Source organism: Enhydra lutris, unplaced genomic scaffold (genome assembly GCF_002288905.1).
Source record: "Enhydra lutris kenyoni isolate GAN:26980312 unplaced genomic scaffold, ASM228890v2 scaffoldscaffold19, whole genome shotgun sequence".
NCBI lineage: Eukaryota > Metazoa > Chordata > Mammalia > Carnivora > Mustelidae > Enhydra > Enhydra lutris.
This window is the reverse complement of record NW_019154103.1, coordinates 35,002,769-35,028,236: the sequence shown is the minus strand read 5'-3', so window position 1 is coordinate 35,028,236 and position 25,468 is coordinate 35,002,769. Positions and strand designations below refer to the sequence as shown.

The window sequence follows — 25,468 nt, the reverse complement described above, 5'->3', positions numbered from 1 at the left end:
AGGCTCCCTGCTGAGCAGAGAGCCCGATGCGGGGCCCGATCCCAGGACCCTGAGATCATGACCTGAGCTGAAGGCAGCGGCTTAACCCACTGAGCCACCCAGGTGCCCCCAAATAAATAAAATCTTAAAAAAAAAAAATGACTGCACTCTCTTAAAAAAATTAAATAAATATATACCCAGTTCCGACGCAGTCATTTTGTGGCTAGCTCTGGCACCCGTGGGTGTGTCAGTGCCCTAGTTCTCAGGCCAAAGTGCAGCAGGGAACTGAAGCCCACAGATCCCCCGCTCCCGTAGATGCACTTGCTATCACTGTTTGGTTTTTGTGTTTTTTTGTTTTTTAAACCCAGCAAACCCCAGAAAGCTTACTTTGAGGGGCCTGTGCATCCCTGGAAATAACCTCCGTGTTCCTTTGGCACATGAAGAGAAGTGTCCTCCATAATCACTCTGTGTGTTGACTCACCTTGTTTGGCCCCCAGCTCATCTGCTGGCGTAAAATGAGAGAAGCATCAGACTGGAATGAATTTCCAGAGGCTGTAGACTGACCTCCCCAGGCTGTGCTGCACCCACACTAGCCCGGAGAGAGGAGGCTCGCCCCATGTCTTGAAAGGGTTTCCCGGAGCGGAATTCCACAGCCACTGGGGCACCTGCCAAGAAGCTTCCATTCAGGGGAGACCTTGGGAGCAAACCGGGGTCCTTGTGCCAAAACGTAAACTCATCATGTCGGGCTGTATATGCTGGGGACTCTCCGTGGAAAAACTCCTCCTAGGCCTGTCAGCTCATGCCCATTTGCCTTCAGCCTTCTTGCCTCAGAGCTAAATAAGCCCATTTCACATTTGTGATAGTTTTCTGGGAGCCCAGAACTAAGCTCAGAATTTTTTTATACAATGATGCCCAGGATCAAGATGGATGGGAAGATGATCTCGCAGGATCTTTTGATGTGTCATCCTGTTGATCCGTCTCGGGACGGTGTTTGCATCTGAAGGACGATAACCCCAGCACAGTTTTATAATTAGCATTCCAGGATTGGGGCTGCACAGAGCAAGGCATTCCAGCCTCTAAGGAAATTGCGTCTACATATCAGGCAAAATCTTGCTCACCTTCTCCCCTCCCTCCCCGTGTTGAATCCTATGCCTGGTGATTGACAGCGTCAATTTCTTTAGCCGTGAAGCTAAGCTTTAATAGTTGGGGTAAATTCTGGATTTTGTATTGTTGAAACTGCAGTATTGCTAGTCGTTGCTAGATTTAGGCTTTCCTTGGACATTTTTGTCTAGGTTGGAAATGTTTCATTCTTAAACAGCCTAGGAATCTTGAATACTTTTTCTGCTCAGTGCCTTTCTGCTCCCAGGAAACAAAATAAGGGGACTTTGGGGAATTTTTGTCGGCATTCTAGTACCTGTCTACAAGGAGGTAGGAGGGCAAAGGGTATTGGGGAGGGGGTAGACCGTGCAAGAAAGTCAGAGGTCAGGAATCCCCCTGTTTGGGTATGGAGTGTTTGACCTAATGATCAGGCAGACTTCTTGGGTTTGGGAAAACAGGCACTTTGTCCCCTGTAAGCAGAGGAGGAATTCAGTTTTCAAGTGAACCTATGTGATGGGACGAAAGCAGTGCCCTATCCAAAACACATGATGAAGGAACAGCTTACTTCTGGGGAGCCCTGTGGTAAAATAAAACCTCCCACCTCCTAGGCAACCAGATAGTTGGTCTCTGTCCACATACATCATGCTTGGGTATGTTGGGAGCCGTGCCTTCTTCCCTGGAGGCTCCTTCCTTTCAAAAAAGTCAGAGACAACTCACAGTGTCTGTGCCCAGAGGAACATTTCTTTCATCAGCCCTCTGGTATGGCCTCCTCTTTATCCTTTCTGCTGCTTGGCTCCCACGTGGTTAGAGAAGCCCCAGGACAGCAGAAGGGCAGAGATGAGCACTGCTTCAGGAGAGCTCACGTTGCCATTAGTTCCCCTGCCTGTGGCCAGCAGGGTCTGCCACCACCCCTGCTGTACTTTATTCGTTTCAGCGTGAGTCCGGGAACAGAGGGGCCGGGAAAGGGGAGTAAACCCACAAGAGAGAAAATCTTCGAGGTGTCGGTGATGAAATGTGTTCCTTGTAGGTTAGAGCAGGGGGGAGGGGGAAAGGGAAACTTTGTTGATGAGTGCTGAACTGTGATGTACCTGTTGGAATTCCCATTGTGTTGTGGTTTCTAGAGGCAAAGCAGGAGGGCAGGGTGCCTTTGAAGGACAAGGGCTCCTTACAGGAAAGGAACAGGAATGCTGTCAAGCTCGACTCAAACCACAGTGTTTGATTCTAGTCTGTGGCTCACTTGCTTGTGTCCTAGCGTTCAGCTGCAGTTCTGACATCTTTGTGATTTGGCAAGGGATTGTGCAACACTCACCGGGCCCCTGCCAGGTGAGCTCTGGCAGATGGGGTGGGGGCACACCTGCTTCTGGAGGTGAAGGGCTCACTTGTATGCACGGGGGTCGTTCTGGGTTCGTCTGGCCCTGCCCTTCACCTGCGCTGTAGTTCCTTCCTTCTAATGCTGGGCGAGTACAGGGGAGCTCACCGAAACTCCCTTCTGGTGCCAGTGGCTTTTCCAGTTTGTGCAGCAGAGCTAGAAACCATCTGGTGCTGGGCACCATCCAACTCTGCAATCTTGACTCCTCCGGTTCTTTCCCTTAGCCTGTGCCGGATCGTGGGATCTGAGAACATGCGACGCCAATACGCGTAGCCGGTGACGTGCCGTAATGGTAAACGGGATAGGTCAGCCTGGGAGTTTGGGTTTCAAGTACTAGGAAAACTGTGCCCCCGATTGTTATCTGCATAATGAAGTAATAATAGCTCCTATCTTGTCAGTGAGAATTCAGTGCAACCCATATAAGGCAATTGGCATGGTCTCTGGCTCATAGGAAGTGTGCTGGCCAGATTTCATCGGGAGTGCTGGGCTTGGTCCTACGTAGTACTTATCAAAAGGAACATTGACATGCTGGAGGGAGCACTGAGGGATAGAGGATCGGTCTAGAGATTTGATGATGGGCAGGGGTTGTTTACGATACAGTGAATTACCCAGAGAGGCAGAAGTATAGAAGAGAGTACTACAGTACACATACTCTTTCACATAAGCCATTTTAAGTATATTTACACATGGAAAAATGTCTCACAGATACTTGTGAGTGGTACAATCTCTAGGTGGTGGGGTTAAAGATAATGTAAATTCTTTGATCCGAATTTTTAAGTTTTCTTAATTTATCCATGTAATAAATACCGTCTGAACCATCACGGGGCAGGCTCAGTTCATCTTGTGCCTTGGCTATATCCCCGGGGGTCTTGATTCATCTGCCTTCTGGGAACTCATAGTCTCATGGGGGAAATGGGTCAGCAAAAAACCTATATGTTACATTGTCCGGTAGTAACAAGTGTTATGAGAAATAAAGAGGAGTAAAAGGTGGGTGTGGGTTAGGGGAGAGGGAAAACTTGTTCCAGGGGGCTGTTGGGGACGGTGGGAAGCAATCTGAATGACCTGACAGAATGAAATCGTGATTGCCAGGTTAATTGTTATATACATTTCTTTATTTTATTGACAGCATAGTATATTATTATGCATATCGTGCAATTCATTCAACTAATTTTTTTTTCTACCATCATGAACAGATCTTTGTGCACGTCCCTGTCCACAGTGCCTTGTGTCTTCTTAACATTCAGATCTATTTTCATGAAAATTAATTTTGGGGTCACTGTATATGTCCCACTGGGTTCCTAATCATCTCTTACCTTGTGATACGAGGAGTCAGGGTGGCCAGGGTGGGCAGGGAATACAAACGAGGGTGGGCGCGAGGCTAGTCCAGTTGCTAGGCTGTTGAGGACTTGCGTGTTTACGTGCTCTCCTGCAGGGTCAGCCACAGCGTGGGAGCCGTGGATTCCGTGGCACAAGCTCAGAGACTGAGGATACATTCCTGTGATTAATGTGCTCTAGGCCTCAGTGTGATGAGTCATTCTGACTGCTTAATCAGGGTTTGGGAAAACAGGAAGACACAATAGTTACCATCATTGTTTGCAAAGGCTCAATTTTATCTTAACGCTTTTTAGCCAGCTCAACACATGACATGATGATGACGATAATTAAGGTGATGAGGGTCACTGTGGCTCACGTTCTGCCAGGCGGCACTGTGGTCAAGTGATTTACCTGTAGTGTGTTCATTTAATCTTTACAGCTCTGTATGGTTGGATATGGTTCCCATTTTACAGGGTGAATAAACTGAGGTTTGGAACATTTTAACAGTTTACCCAAGGCTAAACCTGGTGTACTCAGGTCTGGGGTTTGGTTTGTTTTTGTTTTGTGTTAAGCTTATGCCTTTCATCATGAAACAGTTTTTTGGCCATTTTTTTCTCTCTCCCATTTTCTTCCTTTTCAGGGAACAAGGTAATAATCCTGGTTGGGGCTAGTATGGGCTGGGTTAGGTGATTTGGAAAGGAGAGGAGATTCAGACCTTTTCTCTTTCGCTGAATGCACTGTTCTCTGAACAATCAGCAGGACCCCTGATGGGAGAGAACATTGGAGCCGATTTGAAATGTGTGTCTCCGGCTCTTTCCTGTGCTTAGGATTAGATGTACTAGGGAGTATAAAATGGTCCGTCAGTCAGTAGCCCATGGTGAGGAGAGAGAAGTCCATGCCTTCTGCTTGTGCCTTCACTGAAATGAGCACTTGTTTATGACATCAAACACTTGAAAGGGATTATCTTTAAATGTAATGCATATTAAAGTAATTTTAATAGTTGAGGAGGCATTTAAAAATGACCATCATGGGGCACCTGGGTGGCTCAGCGGGTTAAGCCTCTGCCTTCGGCTCAGATCATGATCCCAGGGTCCTAGGATCGAGCCCCGCATTGGGATTTCTGCTCAGCGGGGAGCCTGCTTCCCTGCACCCCCCCCACCCCCGCCTGCCTCTCTGCCTACTTGTGATCTCCATCTGTCAAATAAATAAATAAAATCTTTAAAAAAATAAAAAATAAATAAAAATGACCATCTTTAATATTTCGGTGGTCAGCATCTTAGCTGTCTCCTGTGCTCTAATGAATAAAGTCTGAAAGCTACATGCTTTACATCTGGGGTACTTACAGATTTCACACGTGTGTATGTGTGTGTTAATACATGCATATGTGTATAAGTAAGTATCTGTGTATGTATCCACACAAACACTCAAATCTAAATCTTCCGTTGTTTCCCCAAGAAAAAGCACTGTCTTTGATCCAGTGAAAAGCAGGATCCTTCCAAAGCAATCCAACTATTGCTGTAAACGTACCTTGTCCTCTGCTGATCTGCAGAGTTTACTGACTGTTTCACCATTAAAGGTACTTGGTTTTCCTAGAACAGGGAATTCGATACCTGCTAAATTGGATTAATATAAAAATTTATGAACAATGCAGGCCTTATCAGGGAACTCTTTTCCTCCTGTTCATATAATTCTCTGTGGGAGTCTCTGCCTCAGGGATCACATCAGTATTTAGCACACGCTGAAATATTCATGTCCTCTGATTAGCGGGATTTAATTGTTACACCTTCATCTCCTTCACGGTGTGTCATTAAGATGCAACACACCTTGAAATTTAAGTGGGTGCTACCATTTTATTGCAGTGTCTTTATTTTGTCAGTGTTTTCTTTCCAAACATCCTTGTATATGCATGTAATTTTGGTTTCCCTTGAAAACAACACTACAAAAAGTAAGAATTGGTTCGCAAAAAATACTAAGCGACTTACTCTTACCGGCAACCATTGCACTCTATTTATATAATAAATTAAAAAATAAAAGCTTTAAGATTTTTTTTTAAATTTATCATTTGTTTCCCACCAAAGATCTCTCATATTACTGAACCAAACTAGTAGTATGGAAGCACAGAAACAGAAAAATCATTTCTCAAGTAGAACATGTCCAGTTGCTCTAGTGGTAGTGATATTTACAGAGTGATATGGTACGATGAGCAGGTGAGGTTGGTAGAGTATGACCACGTGTGCCATCTTACGTGAACTTGATAGGGCGTGCCTGCACCCGCCATGTTGTTGTGATTCCTTGTAGACCCGGCGTGGTTCTTCTCCAGTGTCTCCTCCTGGGGCTGTACCTGATTTTGTCACCAGTTTTCATCCAAATCCACTGGGGGATGGGGAAATTCTGCTTTTGTTTCTTGGCCAGGAATCACTGGGTCCTGAAAGTCGTGAGAAGACACAGGAACAGTTGACCACACACGCCATGATAGTGGGGAAGAAGAGAGAGCTCAATTTTTTTTTTTTTTTTTTTTTTTTAAAGATCAGTTAAACTAAACTTTCTTCCCATGCTCAGTTTTTTTAGCTTTTCCCCTACACCGCAGTATTTTCCTCTTTACCTTTTAGGGTGTGGAAATTGCTGGAGATTAATTTTTCTCTGATAACTTCCTGGGTCTGATATCAGCTGAGTTGTCTTCTGTTTCTCAGTGTTGGAATTTTTAAAGAATTAATGCCCTTTTCCCATGCTAATGTTGCAATTCTGCCCTACCTTTTAAAAAAGAACCCTCTGTCAGAGACCTCATCTTCTCAACAGTTTCATGGGGATCTGGGAGGATCTCAAAAGGGCTTTGATAGTCTGTTGCAAAGCATGAGGCATGACGGGCTCTGGAATTAGACTGGGGCTTTCATTCTGGCTCTGCCACTTCCTAGTTTGACAAGGTGCCGAACTTCTAAGCCTCAATTTTGACCTCTTTAAACTGGGGTTAACAACAGTGCATACTTGATAGGGCTATGTGAAGAATGATGGAGAAAGTGCATGTTACATGCTTAACATAGCAACTAGCACATAGTAAGTACCCACATGTTAGCTAATATTATTTCCAGTAAAAATTATGATACGATTTATTTTTACAGGAGCTTATGTTCCTGGAGGGGGTGGGATTGAGGATCCTCTTCAAAGCTGCGATGGCCAGTCTTAGAAACCTCCACTTTTTTTTTTTTTTTTAAAGATTTTATTTATTTATTTGACAGAGATCACAAGTAGGCAGAGAGGCAGGCAGAGAGAGAGAGGGATGAAGCAGGCTCCCTGCTGAGCAGAGAACCCAATGCAGGGCTCGATCCCAGGACCCTGGGACCATGACCTGAGCCGAAAGCAGAGGCTTTAACCCACTGAGCCACCCAGGCGCCCCAGACAGCTCCACTTTTTGAGCTCCATCTCCCTGACCACTTATTTTAGGCAGAGAAAGAGTGACTTTAAGTGTGGCTGCCTCCATGGTCTGCACCCAGGCCCTGCTTTGTGACTCCGTCCCATTGCCTGTGTCAAGCACCCTTGCATGGGGTCGGTTTTTCTTGTAAGAGTGCCGTTCTCACGCCACCACGTTGAGGCGGACTTAAATGCCGTTTTCAACAACTGAATTTCAGCAGAGGTTTAAAAAGTAACCTGGGCCGGGGCGCCTGGATGGCTCAGTGGGTTAAAGCCTCTGCCTTCGGCTCAGGTCATGATCTCAGAGTCCTGGGATCGAGCCCCACGTCGGGCTCTCTGCTCAGCAGGGAGTCTGCTTCCTCCTCTCTCTCTCTGCCTGCCTCTCTGCCTACTTGTAATCTCTGTCTGTCAAATAAATAAATAAAATCTTAAAAAAAAATTAAAAAAAAAAAATAACCTGGGCCACTGATTTCTCAGTGAAATTATCAGGTAAAATGAAAGACAAAAGGCTGATGCTTTCTGAGTTGATGTAGGGCAGCAAAAATTGATTTGCATACAGTGAGCAATCTTGCAGATGATATTTAATGAGTTTTACGTTTCAAGGCCATGAGCAACCTTTCTCGAAGTTACTACACAGCAGGTGCCCCTACCTGGAGTTCTGGCAAGAAATAGGAATGTTCCAGCCCTGGAAGCCACTGAACAGGCCTGTGTCCATTTGGAAGGGAACACGACCCTTTTGCCAGGGATTTTGTTCTTTGTGTATCTGAATTAGAGCATCCGGGATGTGGGAAGTCTTGGAGTGGAAGCTGAATGAGGCTGCTTTGTCGTGTGCAGATGTCTCCTGCTATTTCCAAGGCCAGGACTCGGATATGCACGCTTTTTCACTACCCGGGAGCTCCTGGATTGCCATATGGGAGAGTGGGAAGCCTCAGGACGGGGAATGAGGAAATCTGGATTTGATGAGCCTTGTTTCTCTGGGTCTGTTTCATTTCTTTACAGTGAGGGAATTGGACTAGATAGTCTCAATTTCCCTCACCAGCGGGAAGATGATGTGTGATTCCGAGTGCTCTGTCAGTTTCTAGGAGAAAGATCTTTGCTGATCAATTCTGTGTATCGTGAAGCTTCCTCATAGGGTGGGTTTTAGCAGCTCCTTTCTGGGACTAGTGGGCAAATAAAGTACGCAGAGCTCCAAATGCAGACCTCAGGGTGGGGCCTGTGCAGGCGAATGTGCTGGGAATACACGCTTATCGGTTTTAACCAGAAGAATCTTGGCGACCATCTGGTACAAATCCTTCTCAGAAGGATGAAAGAGCACAGGAAGTTAGAGAGATTTCCCCCAGACTCAGAGCTGAGCTGACTACCAGCCCCAAGCGTTATCACTGATGCCAGAGGGCTCCCCCTGCTCCATCCATGGAGATCCTGACCCTGCTTCTCCCCCTGTCCCTGCCCCCCTGCCAAGGCATGCATTTGCTCTCTAACCTCACATCCACCTGCCCAGGTCTGTGCCCATGCACACACATACGCATCCCACAAGCGAGGGAGAATAATGGTGAAGTCTGCATTAGCATCTTGCTATGTTTTATCAGTTTTCTGCCCTCTGGCTGATTTCCTGCCCTGCTCTATGCCTGGGTTTCTTCATTTGTAGGAAGGAGGTAGTAAATACCGTCTCAGAGCATTGCAGTGAGAATTAAATGAGATACTACATGAAATTGACCTAGCCCAAGCCCCAGTTCAGCAGATGGTAGCTATTAATATTATGCCTTCTATTGTTACTATCAAGTTGTCTGGAATTCTCAGAATATTCCCAGACGTTGGCATTGGGGTTTTGGCACCGCCTTTCTTCTGCAGGACTCTGCAGCTGATTCAGTCTGGTAATATAGAGAAAACAGTGCAGAACCTGTCAAGAATGTCTGTGTTCAGGAAAGTCATGCTTGTTTCTTGCTCTTCCATGAAGAAAACAGCTCACTCCCTGAAAGAAGTTGGCACTACCTGTTGTCATCACTCAAACCTAAGCGGAAACTGGGTGTACCTTGTGTTTAGACGGCATGCGGCTCCGTTAGGACAGAATGGTAATTCCTCTCGTCACACGGTGGGAAGGAAGTAGAAGGAAGTTTCTTACTGCCAGAGCAAGTTAGAAAGAGAGTAAGCACGGTTTGCCCTGGACGAGCTTATCTGCCGCTAACGTGGGGAAGGCCAGCTCTGCCATCTCACCATTTGTGCCCGCCTGGTGCCGGTTTCTGGCTGGAGATTCTGGGAATGAATTCATTCCCCTGTCTTAAGTGTGACTGTGGAAGCCTTTGGCCCCTTTGAAGACAGTACTATTCAAGAGCAGACCGAAGTTCCAGAGAGATGAGTTGGAATGGTGGGCTTAGAATTTGGCAGCCTAGGTTCAGGCCCTAGATGCCCATCTTCACAACCACGGTCTTGGGGTAAAGTACTTGCCCGTCTGCTGACGGGGAATCGTAGCTTCCTGTAGGCCACAGGGCTGGCGTGCGATGGTAGAGATGCAATGGGCTGATGCAGGGGGGAGTGCGATGCAGACTGGACGGTGTGGGCACGTGTTCATTGTCGTTGCCACTGGTAGCAAGATGGAGAAGCACTTTAGAGCCGGAAATACACCGTGGTGTCTGGGGCACTCATCTGAGTCACTGGGCTGCTGGCTTAAAAGGCATCTCAGGAAGTGCGAAGCCCTTTGTCTCATGGCTCAGGTGTACTGGGAGAAACATCTATCCATGTAGCCCGGGAGAGGCCGTCACAAAGGCACTGCTGGCTTCTCACCCAGGCCCCTGGCAGCTGGACCCCTTATCTGTCCGAGGCTGAGCGAGCCTGTTCTGACAGACAGTTGAACAGTGAAATATTAGTGAGTAGTGTTTCATCCAAAAATAACAACAATTTTGACAGCCACCTTGCAGTCAAAATTCCAGGTGGTTTAGTTTCATTTGGACACACACTGTAAAATGAATGTGAGGCCGGTCTCCAAGCAGCCTGGGGACTTCGTGCCTCCGATCTCCAGAGTGATGAGGTAAGTATGGATTTATGGCCTTCATGCACGAGACCCACATTTGTTTAGGAAGTGTCACCGTCCCATCCCAACCTTGTTTAGGCCTTGGGTGAAAATTGCACAGACATGTAAGAGCCTTGGTGGTCATCCCTTTAAGATAAACCTTAGGACGTCAGCAGAATCAGATGGACCCGCTCTGGTCTCCCACTTCCGTGCTGATACCCACCAGAAGGAAGCTGTTCTGAGACAGGACTGGCTTGCTCACTTGGTTGAATGTCCCACTCACTACCTCTGATGGGGCTTCTTCTAAGAAGGCTGTTGACTTGAAACTCGTTGACTTAAGCCTTGACTGGGAAAGAGGACGTGGGCTTTTGTTGAATGTTTCCCTGGTTCCAGACACCCGGCGAGTTACAGTATCGGCGTGGTCTCATTTATCTCTGTGGCAGCCTATGACAAAGTGATTAAATTAGCCATCTAAAGACAAGTCTCCCGCAAGTGGCTTAAATGAGATTTGAAGCCAGGCATATATGATTCTTTACAAAGTAGGGTTAGATCAACTTCATTTGCCAGAGTACCTCAACGTAAGAGTGGCCTATACAGTGGAGGTCTGTTGCTGGCTATTCTGTTCCAGGAGTCTGACGCCAACAGTCCAAAGCTGGCACGGTGACTCTATAAACTTGCCAGGGCTCGGGCAAGTTTTGGCCCTTTAATTTTTTTAATTTTTTATTTTTTTTATAAGATTTTATTTATTTATTTGTCAGAGATCACAAGTAGGCAGAGAGGCAGGCAGAGAAGAGAGGAGGAAGCAGGCTCCCTGCTGAGCAGAGAGCCCGATGCGGGGCTCGATCCCAGGACCCTGGGATCATGACCTGAGCCGAAGGCAGAGGCTTTAACCCACTGAGCCACCCAGGCGCCCCTAGTTTTGGCCCTTTAGAGTGTCGAGCTCACCTTTATGAAGGAGAGTGGCTGCTTGAGCTCCAGCCATCACATAATGTACCAAGCAGCAAATATGGAGGAAGAGAAAAGAGGAGTGACTTCTTTTGGATGTTTTCCTAGAACTCCCATATAGTATTTCTACTTAAATCTCATTGGCCAGAACTTGGTCACATGGCGACGCCTGGCTCCAGCTGCGGAGCGAGAGCTAAGAACTGGGACGGTTCAGCCGAGCAGCAGTGATATGACCAGCTAAAAACTGGGCTCTTGTTGCAGAGCATGAAGAGAAAAACGAGTTGGAGGGGTGCCTGGGTGGCTCAGTCGGTTAAATGTCTGCTTTTGACTCAGGTCATGATCCCAGGATCAAAACCTACGGGAGGCTCCCTGATCAGTAGGGAGCCTGCTTCTCCCTCTGCCAGCTGCTCCCCTGCATGTGCGCTCGCTCGCTCTCTCCCTCTCTCTCTCTCTCTCTGTGTGTGTGTGTGTGTGTGAAATAAACAAATAAATAAAATCTTTAAAAAAAATAAATGAGTTGGAGAGGACGCTGGCACAGACTCTAAGCATCATATATATTTTTTCTCTTTGGTTAGTGAAACATTTCTTTTTATGGTTCTTTATGGGTCATATGTCTGAAGTTCTGTCTCAAGTTAGAGACCATTTCCAAAGCCAGGAAACAAGTAAAGAGATCTCAAAAACGGGTATACATACAATTTTCCTGTTACAGATATTTAACCGTTTCGGTTGCTTTGGTAAATTTGTCTTTCCAGATTTAAGTCCACTGTTACTCTTGTTAAAAATTTACCCCAAAGATCTCTGTCCTTCTTATCTTTTAATACTTGCCTTGACAGGGCACAGTGTGTGTCCTAATACTTGGAGTGTTGCGCTCACATTCCCCAGCCTTTGAATTCCCAGGGCTACCACAGGTCTGCCAGAGTGAGGGGGAACGAAGCCCACAAAGAAGGGAGGTCAAGCTAGCTTTTGATTACTGGATTACTAATGGGGGAATGTCTCGTGAGAACTTAGCACACCGCTCGTGATCAGTCATCAGGTGGGAAGGGGGTGCCGTCAGCCCCCTCCTAAGCAACACGTCTTGTGACTCGCCTTCTTTGCCCACTCTACTTCTCACCTTCTGATGTTAGTTTCTGCTGAATGACTGTCAGCAACATACGGGAACATGTGTATATTCTACCCTCCCCCTTTTCTTTGAGTTTTATCTTCTATCAGAAGAGCTAGTAGATAGAGAAAAAGGTGCAGCAAGGAAGGGAAAAGACCCTTTATAGTTTTATGCCCCAGCCCTATATGTGTAGAAAATAGAGTCACAACTCTTTGTTTCTTAATACAAAGCCTCTTTAAACACACACACACACACACACACACACACTTAAACAGAAAAGTTTAAAAAAAACTTACTCAAAATGTCCCCTCAGAGATCTGAAACCATCCAGAGGCCACCACTAAAATGTTAGAATGCCCTCTCTCTGGCTTAGTTTTCTGTTACATTTTTATTTTTTCTGCAATCAGAGGGAAATATTTTAAGTAAAATTTTCTCCCTGCATACAACATGAGAATTGCTGTCAGATACACCATCATACAGTGGGGGAAAGGGCAGTGGTGGACTTGGTGCTAGCGCTGAGCAACCCACGGGACCTTGAGTGAGCAGGTCAGTCTCTGGGTTTCAGGTCCTCACCTGCTCACCTGCAAAGGTGGAATGGGTGATGTCAAGTGCCCAAGGCCCTTTCCCCGCTCAAACAACTATGACTATGACTCACAAGAGAGTCTACGAAACTTAGGCGGACTCTGTGGTTTCTTAATTTGGAGGTCGTGGAAAGCTTCCAGAATGTGTCATCGCCATAAACCCCCAAATCTTGACTCTTCTCTAGGACAAGGGTCTGTCACCTGCCTAGATTCTTCAGGGATTTGGGACTCAGGGAAGGTGAAGGACAACTGGTCTGTTCTCATTTTATGGATAGGCATCTTCCATCCAGGAGAGTGAAGACTTGCCCCAAATACACATCTTTTGGATCTTCCTGGCAATCTGGAAGGCCCAAAGGTGTTCTCTGTTCCAGGCTGGGTCCTCTCCCCAGTAGGGATGATCCATCCTGGACCCTCTCTGCCATGTGCTATGATGGAAATAACGACTCTGTGTGTCTCCCCATCAGTCCAGTTTATGATGTAAGTGTGAAGTTGAGAGCTTCCTCCATCAGCTTTGCCTTCCTAATTCTCCCCCCAAGTCCTTCCCCCACTGGAAGTAGGAGGGAGATATAGAAGAGAGGAAGCATGTCTGGGCTTAGCGTTGGGATCTTAGTTTCTACTTAGTTTCTATTTCTTTAGGAACATTTCAGCTCTATATGAATTTCATCCTTCTGGCCAGAGGAGAGGTGGTAAAGCCTCTCTCAAGTCTTGACATAACGTCTAACAGACCACAATGTCTGACCCTGAAGGAGAATCTTCAGATGGACAGTTCAGAGGCAAGAGGGGGATACCCAGCTGTCTAAGGAAGGAATGAATTTGTGTCCCTCTCCACCCTGTTGGAAGCAGAATGGCCTCAAAAGACTACAATGGGAGGGGCGCCTGGGTGGCTCAGTGGATTTAAAGCTTCTGCCTCCGGCTCAGGTCATGATCCCAGTGTCCTGGGATCAAGCCCTGCATCGGGCTCTCTGCTCAGCTGGGAGCCTGCTTCCCCTTCTCTCTGTCTCTGCCTGTCTCTTTACCTGCTTGTGATCTCTGTCAAATAAATAAACAAAATCTTTTAAAAAATAAATAAATTTTTTTAAAAAATTAAAAAAAAAAAAAAAAAAAAAGACTACAGTGGGACCACCGTGGTATTTGTGCTGAGACGTCCTCGCACAAAACCTTGTATCTGAAACCCAGAGTGACCTTTTCTGAGCAACCCTAGCCCTACATGAGAAGGCAAATACCGCCAGATTGCCTGACATTTCCTTTTTTAAATTTCAGGCATTCCTGATGAAGCAAAGTGAAGCAAAGTCACGGTCACTGCCATGATAGTCTAACATAAACAACTGCTTTGAAAGCCCAGACCCTGCCCTGGGTCTCCTTCTCCCTTCCTCCCACTCACACCCCAACAAGCCTCCCAGCTGACATGCAGTTGCAGAAAAGCATTTTCTAAACCTGCAATTAAAATCTTCAAAGTTGAACTGTGGACCGTCCTACCACGTCCATCTTTAAAGATCACATTTATTTGTCTACTCCTTACTTTAATCCCTCTTGGCAGAAACTACTAAAAACCTGTCAGGAAGGGAGGGTTTGTTCTGATCCTAATCAGTCACCCAAATGGAGTGTGGAATTTGGCTAGGGAATGGTCTACACTTCCCCTGTTGGAGCTGCCGGTGAAGACAGATGAGAAGCAGTGACTCAGAAGACAAAGAAGGTTGAAGGGTGCTACTCTGGGACCTGAGTGTTGAGCTCCGTCCATCGCCCTGAAAAGCCACAAAGGCTCCTGGGGTAGCTTTGGTGCTGGCAAAGCTCAGTCTTTGGGCTCAGAAGTTGGGCACGTTGAGACGCTAGGGGTGCTGGGTACCCCTTGTTAATGTGTTGAAGAACTTCCCTTGTAGCTCCAGTTAACCTGAGGGAGTTGGCTGGGGAAGCGAATCTGGGGGGATTCTTCGTGTGTCTTCTCCGAGCATCATTTATCAGAGTTCTTGTTCTGTTCCTGCAAGAGGGCCTGCTCGCCGAGAAGCAGCATCTGGGCAATGTAGTGTGTCTGGAGGACAATGAGGAAAGATGAGCTGGCAAGGAAATAAAGGACTGACTTTATGGGGAGACCATCTGACCAAAAATGAGTTCGCCCAGTTTTCCTTAAACTCGGCCCCGTGATCTGTCTGTACACGCAGCAGGATGGGTCACAGAGTTGCCATGTCCAACTTTCATATGTTCCAAAGTGAGTTCAAAGCTGATCTGGTTCTCCTTCTTTCTCGTGGCTCGGGTTGAGAATCAGACAACCCCATACCAGCAATGAATTGCACCCTTGCTGAGTAACAGAGGGAAAGCCCTCAGAGTGAGGAGCTTTGCTCTCTATTCTGATGGGACCCCCGAAATTAGGTCCCGCTGCCCACATGTGAGTTTTCTCCCTGTTACGTTTACGGTGACCACCATATAACCCGGCTTGCCTGCCCGACACCTGATTTAATAGCACCCATTGGAGTTGCGGCATTTTTTTTTTATATGATCACACTAATTACAGGGAAGGAACGAGTTTCTGCCAAAGGATCTAACCTTGTGCTCCTTTCCTTCTGTCACCACAGCTCCACTTGGCAGCCCTGGCATCACTCAAGGGAGATATAGTGGAACTTAATAAACGTCTGCAGCAAACGGAGCGGGAACGAGACCTTCTGGAAAAGAAATTAGCCAAGGCACAGGTAAGGGATCTGGAGAGGTTTTTTATTTTTTTTTAAACTCTTATATTTTTTATTTAAAGATATAACCTAGATTGAGGAATTCCAGCAGATCGAGTTACGGGGTAATGAGCAAACGTTCTCATAAGCCCTGTCCAGGTCAGGAAGTAGAACTTGCCAGCCATCCCAGAAGCCCCTCCTTATGTCCTGTCCTAGTCGTACCCTCCCTCCCACCAAGGTAACCACCACCGTGACTTTTATAGTCCTATTTCCTGTCTCTTTACCCTATATCCCTAAAGTTTATATAACCCTAGAGAGTGAAGTTTAGTCTTGCTCATTAGAAACTCTGGGTTTTCTTTGAATCTCTTAATGTATAGGTTTGGCTTCCACTCTTGGTTTGCTTTTTAGTTAATCTGTTAGAAACTTGCCATTTGACCTGTGGAGTTCCCTACAGTCTGCATGTTGCTCATTAGACACTCACCATACAGCTCACCGCACCCCTCCGTCCCCTCTAGCTCCTGTGAAACTGCAGGTGGACCCAGAGGCTCAGTCAAATTCATGTCTGGTCCCTTTGGCCAGACAGTAGGGGGTGTTTGTTGTTTCAACAGGAGGCAATATAGGGTCTGCTTGTCTCGTTTTCTGTGATGTTAGCAGCTGTTAATACTCAACGCCTTTGTTCATCGATTCATTGAATTATTAGGACTTAAAAATATGGTGATATTTCAGTTCTGCCATTTCTCATTAATTGGAATGCTTTTATAGAGACATCTCCCATCATCTGTGATTCGGTAAAACAACGGTTCATCGAGGAAAAGCAAAATTTCTCATCTTTCTATTAACATTTTTCAAGAAAACAAACTCTGATCCTCTGAAGTTGCCCAATAATTAAAATATATATAATTAAGAAATGATAGATTTAAACATATTTGGGTTTTCATTCCACCATAACTGTTTTCGTTACAGAAACTCAAATTGTATTATCTTTGGCCAGTATGAGCCTCTTCAGGTTGGCTCCTGAGTCTTTTGACGTGAGTCCAGACTCAAATAGTACGTTTTTTCCCCCCCAAATGTGGTAGTAACCATCCTCTGAGTAACTCTTACTTCTCTGAGCAGAGAGTAGTATCTTCAGACCACAATCTGAGTGCGAAGAGTGCTTATGGCTTCTAGGTCAGTCATTGTTTCCAACCCCTTTTCTAGATGTAGCCAGGAAATTCTTTATTTCCTTATTTGTCTACATATGCACGTACGTATAAGTTTTCAGATAAAATACGTTAGGAGTTCATACAAATAGCCGCAATTTAAATTCAGACCACAGTGTACTTCATACCTAGCTTCTCCTGTATTTTATCTGAATCTCCTTTCTTTCACGTGAAGAATCCTAGTTCTTAAAGCTACAGAGGACGATTGAATGAAAATACTCCATGATTACTTGCTTCATTCCATATTACGTACAGTATCAGGATAATATTACTACTGCCGTCACAGATACAGTTCCTGAGAAGAATGTAATTTTTTGTTGTTGTTGCATTACGCGCTCTGCACTCCCCCAGTTTTTTTGCTAAGTTGTCTTCCTTCCACCTGCCTGGCCATCTGGCCATTGCAACTCACACTCTCCCCCTCTCGTCCTCATTTAGGCTTCTCTACGTACCTATATGTTTAGTGTTTACCGTGGTCCTTATGTCAGCATTCCTTGTTTATTCGTTTATTGCCTGAAGCGGATTTTCTAGACGATTCCTCAGGGAGGACTCGGGATCGTCTTCATTAAGTTCTTGCTCATTATTAACAGTATGTCTGTTCTCTTTGCCCTTCATACTTGAAAGACATTGTGGCTGGATAGAAAACCCTTGGCCCATCTTTTCTTTTCTTGAATACATTCCCTTCTTCTCTTTTGGTGTAGAGTGCTGCTCCCAAAGTCTGATAATACAGCCTCACAGACATGTACTCTAGATGTCCATAGCATGTCTTGTCTTGTCTTTTCTTTTCCTTTTTCTTTTCTTTCTTTTTGTCTGTCTGTCTGTCTGTCTGTCTAGTAATTTTACTAGAGTAACTTTTCTTTAAAAGATTTTATTTTTAAGTAATCTCTACACCCAGCGTGGGGCTGAAACTCACAACCCCGAGATCAGGAGCACACGCTCCACCGACTGATCCAGCCGGGTGCTCCGACTAGAGTAACTCTTGATCTGAGTCATTCTGGTTGGATATGCTCAGGTTTGCTGTGTATTCTTTTGATTATCTCTTTTAATCTTTCAATTTCAGGGAAGTGTAAAAAACTACAGTGTTTAATATCAGTTCTCTTGTTTTGATTTTCTTCTTCAAGGATGCTTACTATTTGTATGTTAGATCTTTTCTGCCTGTTTTCAATATTTCACTATCTACCTCCTGTCTCTCCCTTTTTACTTGGTTTTTCCTGTTGTTCGTCTTCTGTTTCTTTTGGGGCATTATATGTTGTGTTTATTTCTCCCTGTGTGCCTTTTAGTTTAGTTTGTATTCCTGAAATGCATTTTTATTTCTAATTTTTTGCTGTGTTCTTTTACTATATGAGTTTTCTAATTCTGCGTTATGTTCTTTCATGTTTTATGTCATTTTGTTTCCTTAAGGTCTTTCAGCTTATTTTGAAATAGTAGGCTCTGTCTGGGCTTTTGGGGGGTGGGATGTTCCATTTTGTGGCATGCTTTCATAGTATATAGGGAGATATTTTCTTTTTTCCTTCCTTCTTATAACTTTGTATGGAATTTGACCTCAGGACTTCTCCATTTTTTCAATTTTTTTATGAAAAAATAGTTTCCTTGAACTTTTAGGAGGCCCAGTTTAAGAAGGTTTTATAAGTTCTTAAGGCTTAGTCTTCTGTTGTTTTTATTTTGTCAAAAATATGACTGCCTGCTTTCTGACAATTCCTGGCTCTGTTCCCCTCACCTACTTCTATCTGGATCTATTCTTTCCTTTGTCTCTGTCACTCTGTCTTGTTCAATCCTGATCCCACCGTCAGCAGTTTTTCCTCCTGGAAGCGAGTCCTGAGGCCAATCTTGAGAGTTCTCAGGGACAAGCTGCTTTAGATCTTCCAGATCTTGTTGGTACCCCTTCCCCCATTTACTCTTGGCTCAGGCAGGATACCTCCTAGTTTTAGCCACTCCTTTCCAGTTGGCGCCCTTCACTTTCCTGTGGGTACTGACTGTTTATGTTGGGGTTTTCCAGTTCTCGAGTCCACCAGCCTTACTGCTTCTCGCTGCTTCTGCCCACTCAGACACCCTTTCGGGCTTGTGGATGGTGTGGGTTTGTCCTTGTTTGTATTTTGTTGTTCGAGAGAATACCTTGTCTCAAGCATTTGGTTCTGTTGAGTAAGGTGTTCTGTTTTGTTTTTAAAGATTTTTATTTATTTGATAGACAGAGATCAGAAGTAGGCAGAGAGGCAGGCAGAGGGCGGTGGCGGGGGCGGGGGGGGAAGCAGGCTCTACACCAAGCAGAGAGCCTGATGCGGGGCTCGATCCCAGGACCCTGGGATCACGACCCGAGGCGGAGGCAGAGGCTTTAACCCACTGAGCCACCCAGGCGCCCCTAAGGGGTTCTGTTTTTATGTGAGAATTCAGAGAGCTCTAAAAACCAGGCTGCCACAGCCCTTGGTCTAGATGACCTGTGGAAAGTTTTGAAAACTCAGGTCTTATAATTGTAGATTGTTTGAGTAGAGAGGAAAGACCCTTTATACTTGAGATCATCTACTTCCACATTTGTCAGGCATATCCCAGAGAGGTTAACTTGCTTACCCAAGGTCAAATGAATAGCTTGGCGCCAGAGCCAAGACAAGATCCCCAGTGTTCTTTTCTCATATAGGCTATTATACAGACAAAATCTTTCAGTTTTTACTTGGATGAAAACTTACAATATTTTCCTTTTTTATAAAAGTAATAAAAATGTGATAGGAAAAGCTGGAAAGGCAGCAATATGATGTTTCAGTAGTGAGCTCTGTTGAATTACAACATTTTTTAATGCCTTTTTTTGGTTTTGTTTCACAGGGGTTTTTTTTGTTTTTTAAAGTGATTATTTTTGTATTAATGATAAATATAAAAGAGTGTTAGGTGAGTTTTCTGATTTGCAACCATCAAAGGCAACCATTGTTAATAGTTCTTAACAGTGAGAATTTTTTAAAAGATTTTATTTCTTTGGGGCGCCTGGATGGCTCAGTGGTTAAAGCCTCTGCCTTCGGCTCAGGTCATGATCCCAGGGTTCTGGGATTGAGCCCCGCATCGGGCTCTCTGCTCAGCGGGGAGCCTGCTTCCTCCTCTCTCTCTCTGCCTGCCTCTCCGCCTACTTGTGATTTCTGTCTGTCAAATAAATAAATAAAATCTTTTAAAAAAATTTTTATTTTGGGGCGCCTGGGTGGCTCAGTGGGTTAAGCCGCTGCCTTCGGCTCAGGTCATGATCTCAGGGTCCTGGGATCGAGTCCCGCATCGGGCTCTCTGCTCAGCAGGGAGCCTGCTTCCCTCTCTCTCTCTCTCTCTGCCTGCCTCTCTGTCTACTTGTGATCTCTGTCAAATAAATAAATAAAATCTTTTAAAAAAAAATAAATAAATAAATAAAAAAAATTTTATTTCTTTATTTGAGAGAGAGAGAGCACCAGTAGGAAGGAGAGGGAGAAGGGAGAAGCAGGCTCCCTCCCAAGCAGGGAGCCTGACACAGGGCTTGATCTCAGGACCCTGGGATCATGACCTGAGCCAAAGGCAGATGCTTAACAGACTGAGCCACCCAGGTGCCCCTGTGAGAATATTTTTAAGAGGAAAGAAATTGTGAAAGCTCTTAAGTAAAAGCTGGCAGGTACTATAGTCTTGGATTTTTTTTTTTTTTTTAAGTCTTGGATTTTTAAAAGATGATCAGGAGGGTATTTATTAAAATTTTAAGCCTACAAGGACAGAGCAACTTGTGCAGAGGATGGTAGAAGATAATGGAAAACTTTTTCTGTGCTGTGTCAAGGATTGAGTCAGTTCCCTTTTAACTTATTGTCAAGACATTCTTATGTAATAATGTTTGGTGGCTCTTTACATCATAGTGGCATTCATGGACTCCATTCCGATTGCATTCTTATACTAAATATACTTAAAGATTACTCTCTGTTCCTTTCAATGGAGACGTCTCTCCAGTGCAGATACTGGGACCCAGGAGAGAGAACATGGGGGTCGGGGGGAAGGTCAGACTCACCAGTCTCATACCTTTTACAAAGACGAGATTTATGCAAGAAAAAATAAGGACAATGAAATGGCAGTGCCATGCTTCCTGTGTGAGTGATTCATGTTTGAAGCTTGACCAGATTGTGGAAGAGCAAGTTCATGCATAAATTTATGCTCTGTGGCTTTAGAGAGTTTTACCAGCTCTCTAAATATTACAGAGCTATGATTAACCTAAAATGTGAATGGTGGCTGTCTTCATCAGAAATAGTCAAAAAGAGCTTCAACATCTGTTGAGTAATTATTGATGGTGACACTGGGACTAGCTGAATTTAAAAAAAAAAAAAAAAAAAAGGGTTCATTATACATAGTCATAAGGTCAACCTGCCAGTAGAGTTTTAAGAATAGCGATGGAAAGGGAAAAGCTGAATAAAGGAGCCTAGATCAGCATGATGAGGAAGGTAGAGTGCTTCTGTGTTCATTTTCTATTGCTGTGTAATAAGTTACCACAAAATTACTGGCTTAACACACATTTATCAGCTCACAACTTCTGTGCATCAGGAACTCAGGTTTGGCGGTAACAGGGTCCTCTATATGCTTGCCATCAAGGTGTTGCCAGAACTGAGTGCTCATCTAAAGCTCAACTAGGGAAGAGTCCACTTGCCCATGTCCTTGACAGAATTTATTTCTTTGTGCGTGTAGGATCCATGACAGTTTGCCTTTTCAGGCCATCAATGCAGAGAAAGATTTTAGAATAAGTCTGCTGATCAGACAGAGTCTTACCTAATGTCCTGGGAGTGACATCCCATCACCTTTGTCACATGGCACTAGTTAGAAGCCGGTCACAGGTCCTACCCAGGCTCAGTGAGAGGGTATCACACAGAGGAGATACAGGGATCATTGGGGGCATTTGATCAGCAGCACCACTGTTAGCATGTAGCAGTAGTGAGAATCACCACACTTCTTTAGCTCTGTTTTGTGCCAGGCGGTGTGACAAGCATCCTGCTTGCTTTATCTCCGGGAGTTCTCATAATGCCCTCTTGTGCAGGTACCGTTAGCAGGGCCGTCTGGCAAGTGAAGAAAGACAGGTTTGGGGAATTTGAGTATCTTGCCGAAGATTATGAGGCTAGAAAGTACCAAGAGTTAGAATTTGCATCCAGGTTTTATGGGAATCCACAGCTGTACTAATCCTGTATTGTCTTTTAGGCTGTCCGGGCTGCCCTTAGCATCCAGAAGGGTTCCCAAAGTGGGTGGAGCATGATGCACGGGTCCATTTGGTTTAAATTTCCCTATCATCCCCATCAAACAGGTACACAGACACATGCATGCACCAACATTAAACAGCCTGGTGGGAAGCTGGCAGAGATTCTATATGCTACTGGTTCGATGCTTTCGGCATATTTCCTATTTATTGAGGACCAACAGTTTTACATTGCTGCATTTTTTTAAGGGCTGTAGAATGATATATCTCAAACAAGCTTATGAATCTATGACTCCCCACGAAATCAGTCAGTAGTAATACAGAACACTTTCTATTTCTAAGCTCTCTATCTTTGGATAGCAAGTCTTCTGAATTTTCTACCTCTTGGCTTTTAGGAAGAAAACATAAATACTTTTCATTAAATGTCATGGAGAGAGCACTTTCTTGGTGCGTTCTCATTGTATGAGATACTTAAAGGTACAGTTTGGCTGTGTTCTCTTGGTCAAGAATGTCCTCCATTCCTTCCTTCCTTATTTCTACTTTTCTTTGGTAAATTGCGCTAGTTGTTTTCCTCATCAAGGGCATTTCCATTTGTGCCGGGCCTCTTTGTTTAGTTGGCCTGGTTCCTCCCATCTTTCCCCTGGGAGAACCTGGGCAAGGACTTAGAATGAGGGTGGAAATAACCCCGAGTAATATTGCTGAGACCAATTCAGTGTGACCCTGAGAAAGTAGCATGACTTCTTGGCGTATTTTACAAGGGGGTGGTGCCGCCCGCCTTCACCAGGATGGTTGAGAGGGTTAACAGATTAATGATGGCATTGCATTTTTCAGGAATGGAGTTCATAATGCTCTTAGGTTTGACAGCTGAGACTAATGTGATGATTAAAGATACGTGGCCTCTGTGGAGTAAGATAAAACCCAGTGAAGAACATTAATAAAATCAGAAAGCTCCTTAGCATTGCCACTTTGCACAGGGTTTTTCCAACAAGAGCTCAAGTTCTCAGACTGGTCTGTCTCGAGGCTGACTCATGGCTTCATTCCAGGATTGCACCAAGAGTGGAGATATTCTTGGTGGCTGGAACGATACCGCTTGTTTTTATTACACATTTTTGCAAACAGGCAATTTCATCGATTTATGTGGCTAGACATAGGTATTTATATAGATTTTAAAGTTGCTTCCTCATCATGATAGCTGAAACCTAGGGAAAATGCTCCTAGTATACATTAAGTCCCAGATGAAAGTCAGGAAAAAAAAAAATTTCCTCCTATCCGATCCCAGTCTTTTTTTCTTTGCCTTTCACATTGACTGTTTGTAGTTGTGGGAGAAATCCTAGTGATTCTGACCTCCAGAAATTCATGGCAGGTAAGATGCTGCAACCACAGGCTTGCTTTCTTTGCTAAAATATAGGATCAGTCAAAAACTGAATATAGGCTGGGAGAAGGGAGAGCCCTGGATGCGATTCCCTGTGATAAGAGGAACAAAGTGGCTGCGTGTTGTTTGAGACCATTTCTTATTTTGTTCAGCTGAAATTTTATGGGGTATTTCGGTATGGTGAGAAGAAATTCATCCCTCACTTGTAAGTTTTGCTGGAAGAAGCTACCACTCCTCCCTGTTAAGAAAGTTGTCGCCGAATAATTGACTTTGGCAGCTAAAGCTGGCTTGATGGGTACCAGAGGGACCTAGAATTCCCTGTCTTAAAACCCCTTGTGTCTACTTTTAAAGTTTTTTTTTTTTTAATATTTTATTTATTTATTTGACAGAGATCACAAGTAGGCAGAGAGGCAAACAGAGAGAGAGAGAGAGAGAGAGAGAGAGAGAGAGGGAAGCAGGTTCTTGGCTGAGCAGAGAGCCCGATGCGGGACTCGATCCCAGGACCCTGAGATCATGACCTGAGCCGAAGGCAGCGGCTTAACCCACTGAGCCACCCAGGCGCCCCGTCTTGTGTCTACTTTTATATTTCCGTTCTCCAAGGGGCTGAGGAGAGAGTTGTCTGGGTTTCCTACATTTACCTGGTATGGGAAGGCATAATATTTGTGTTTCCTGGAGTTTACTGGAGGTGGGTCGGGGAAGGAGACCAAGGAGGGTGACCCTGCTGTCCCTGGAGATCTTAAGGCAAATCGTATGGGGACAAGCCCGCAGGTCAAGGAGCTGGGAGGGAGTGGGGGGAGAAGATGGTGGCTACAACAGCTTCTACCTTTGATGGTGTAAACACGAATCAGACGGTTTTTCAGAGAGTTCTGCTTGTTGCCTAGGATATAACAAATCAGTCACTTTACATTTTGTTTTCATCTGTAAAATGGTTGTATCATCAGAATATGCCCAAATAAATAACCCCCAAACCACCTCAGCGGCTTAACGTATCAGAGATTTATTTCTTGTCTCTTGCTAGGAGCTTGGTAGGGCTGGCAGGAAAGTGTCACGAGTTGTCCTCTACCAGCCTCCTAAGCTGATGGGGCTTCTGCTGTCTGGAACATTGCCAGCAGCCATGGCCAGGGAAGGGAATGTAACAAATCCTGAAGGAGCCTTAAAGGCTTCTAGGCATAAGTGACATAACTTCACTCATACCTCATTGGCTGAAATAAGTCACATGGCCATATCTAGCTTCTAGGAGGGGAGAGAAAACATCATCTCCCACTGTGCATGGATGGAGGTGAACCAGAGTCTTGAGGAATATCCCTGTTGTCTATCAGGGGTGCTGATGCTTACGAGGCACACACCCTACATGATGGTCCTGCCAGAGACCCCTGTGTGTACCAGAGAGAAACGAACACCATTGCAGGAAGGGTTAATGAATTATGTGAAGAGTGGACATCTATCGCCTTTTTTTTTTTTTTAATAAAGATTTATTTATTTATTTATTTATTTGACAGAGATCACAAATAGGCAGAGAGGCAGGCAGAGAGGAAGGGAAGCAGGCACCCTGCTAAGCAGAGATCCTGATGCGGGGCTCAATCCCAGGACCCTGAGATCATGACCTGAGCCAAAGGCAGAGGCTTTAACCCACTGAGCCACCCAGATGCTCCCATCTATAGCTTTTTAATGTGTATATAAAGTACCTCGACTTGTAACTTAAAAGTCAAGAAATGTGTGCAAGCATGAAGGAGTAATCTAGAAGTCCTACTCCTTTATCCTGTTTAGCTGTCATTGTTGTAGTACCGTCTGGATTGAGGCTTTGCGGGAATACGTGCCCAGAGGTGACTCGTAGATGGAGGTGCAGTCTCCAGCCTGACCTAGCCTGTGCCCCTAGGAAACAGAACACTCAAAACCACATGCCCTCCCAGGCTAAACAAGGCTCTCACGGGTCATGAAAACTCAGGGTGGTGAGAGGCGTGGGTCAGTCACCATACCGGAGTGTGCTCATAAAATTGGGCAAGACTAGAACGGACAGTCCTGCGGCTGCGGGAGCTGGCCGGCGCAGGAACGCACCGATCACGCACAGAATGGCTCTGTCTGTCCTGGGTCCCGCCACTCATCTCCCACTTTTCCTGCACTGAGGTGCCCCTTTCCCGGGGTTGGTCTTGTGCAGTTCAGTGGGAGCTGTTGAACAAGGGTGTTCTGTTGGGTTCTTCGGGCTCCAGCAGGTAATGGCTTGTTTTCTCCTGCCCCGTTCCTTCACCCCGACCCGCCCCACCCTGCAGCGTGGAGATCCGGGCTTCAACCTA

General features: G+C 45.2%; 1 protein-coding gene across 2 annotated transcripts in view; it reads left to right on the top strand.

Annotated features, from left to right (window-relative positions):
* Nucleotides 1-25,468, top strand: part of LOC111148328 (mutated in colorectal cancers) — a 412,174-nt gene that overhangs the window by 286,492 nt on the left and 100,214 nt on the right. For both annotated transcript variants that reach the window (XM_022504835.1, XM_022504836.1), the window contains one exon: nt 15,362-15,475. In XM_022504835.1, the coding sequence (XP_022360543.1) occupies nt 15,362-15,475 (114 nt within the window). The remainder of the gene's footprint in view (nt 1-15,361; nt 15,476-25,468) is intronic.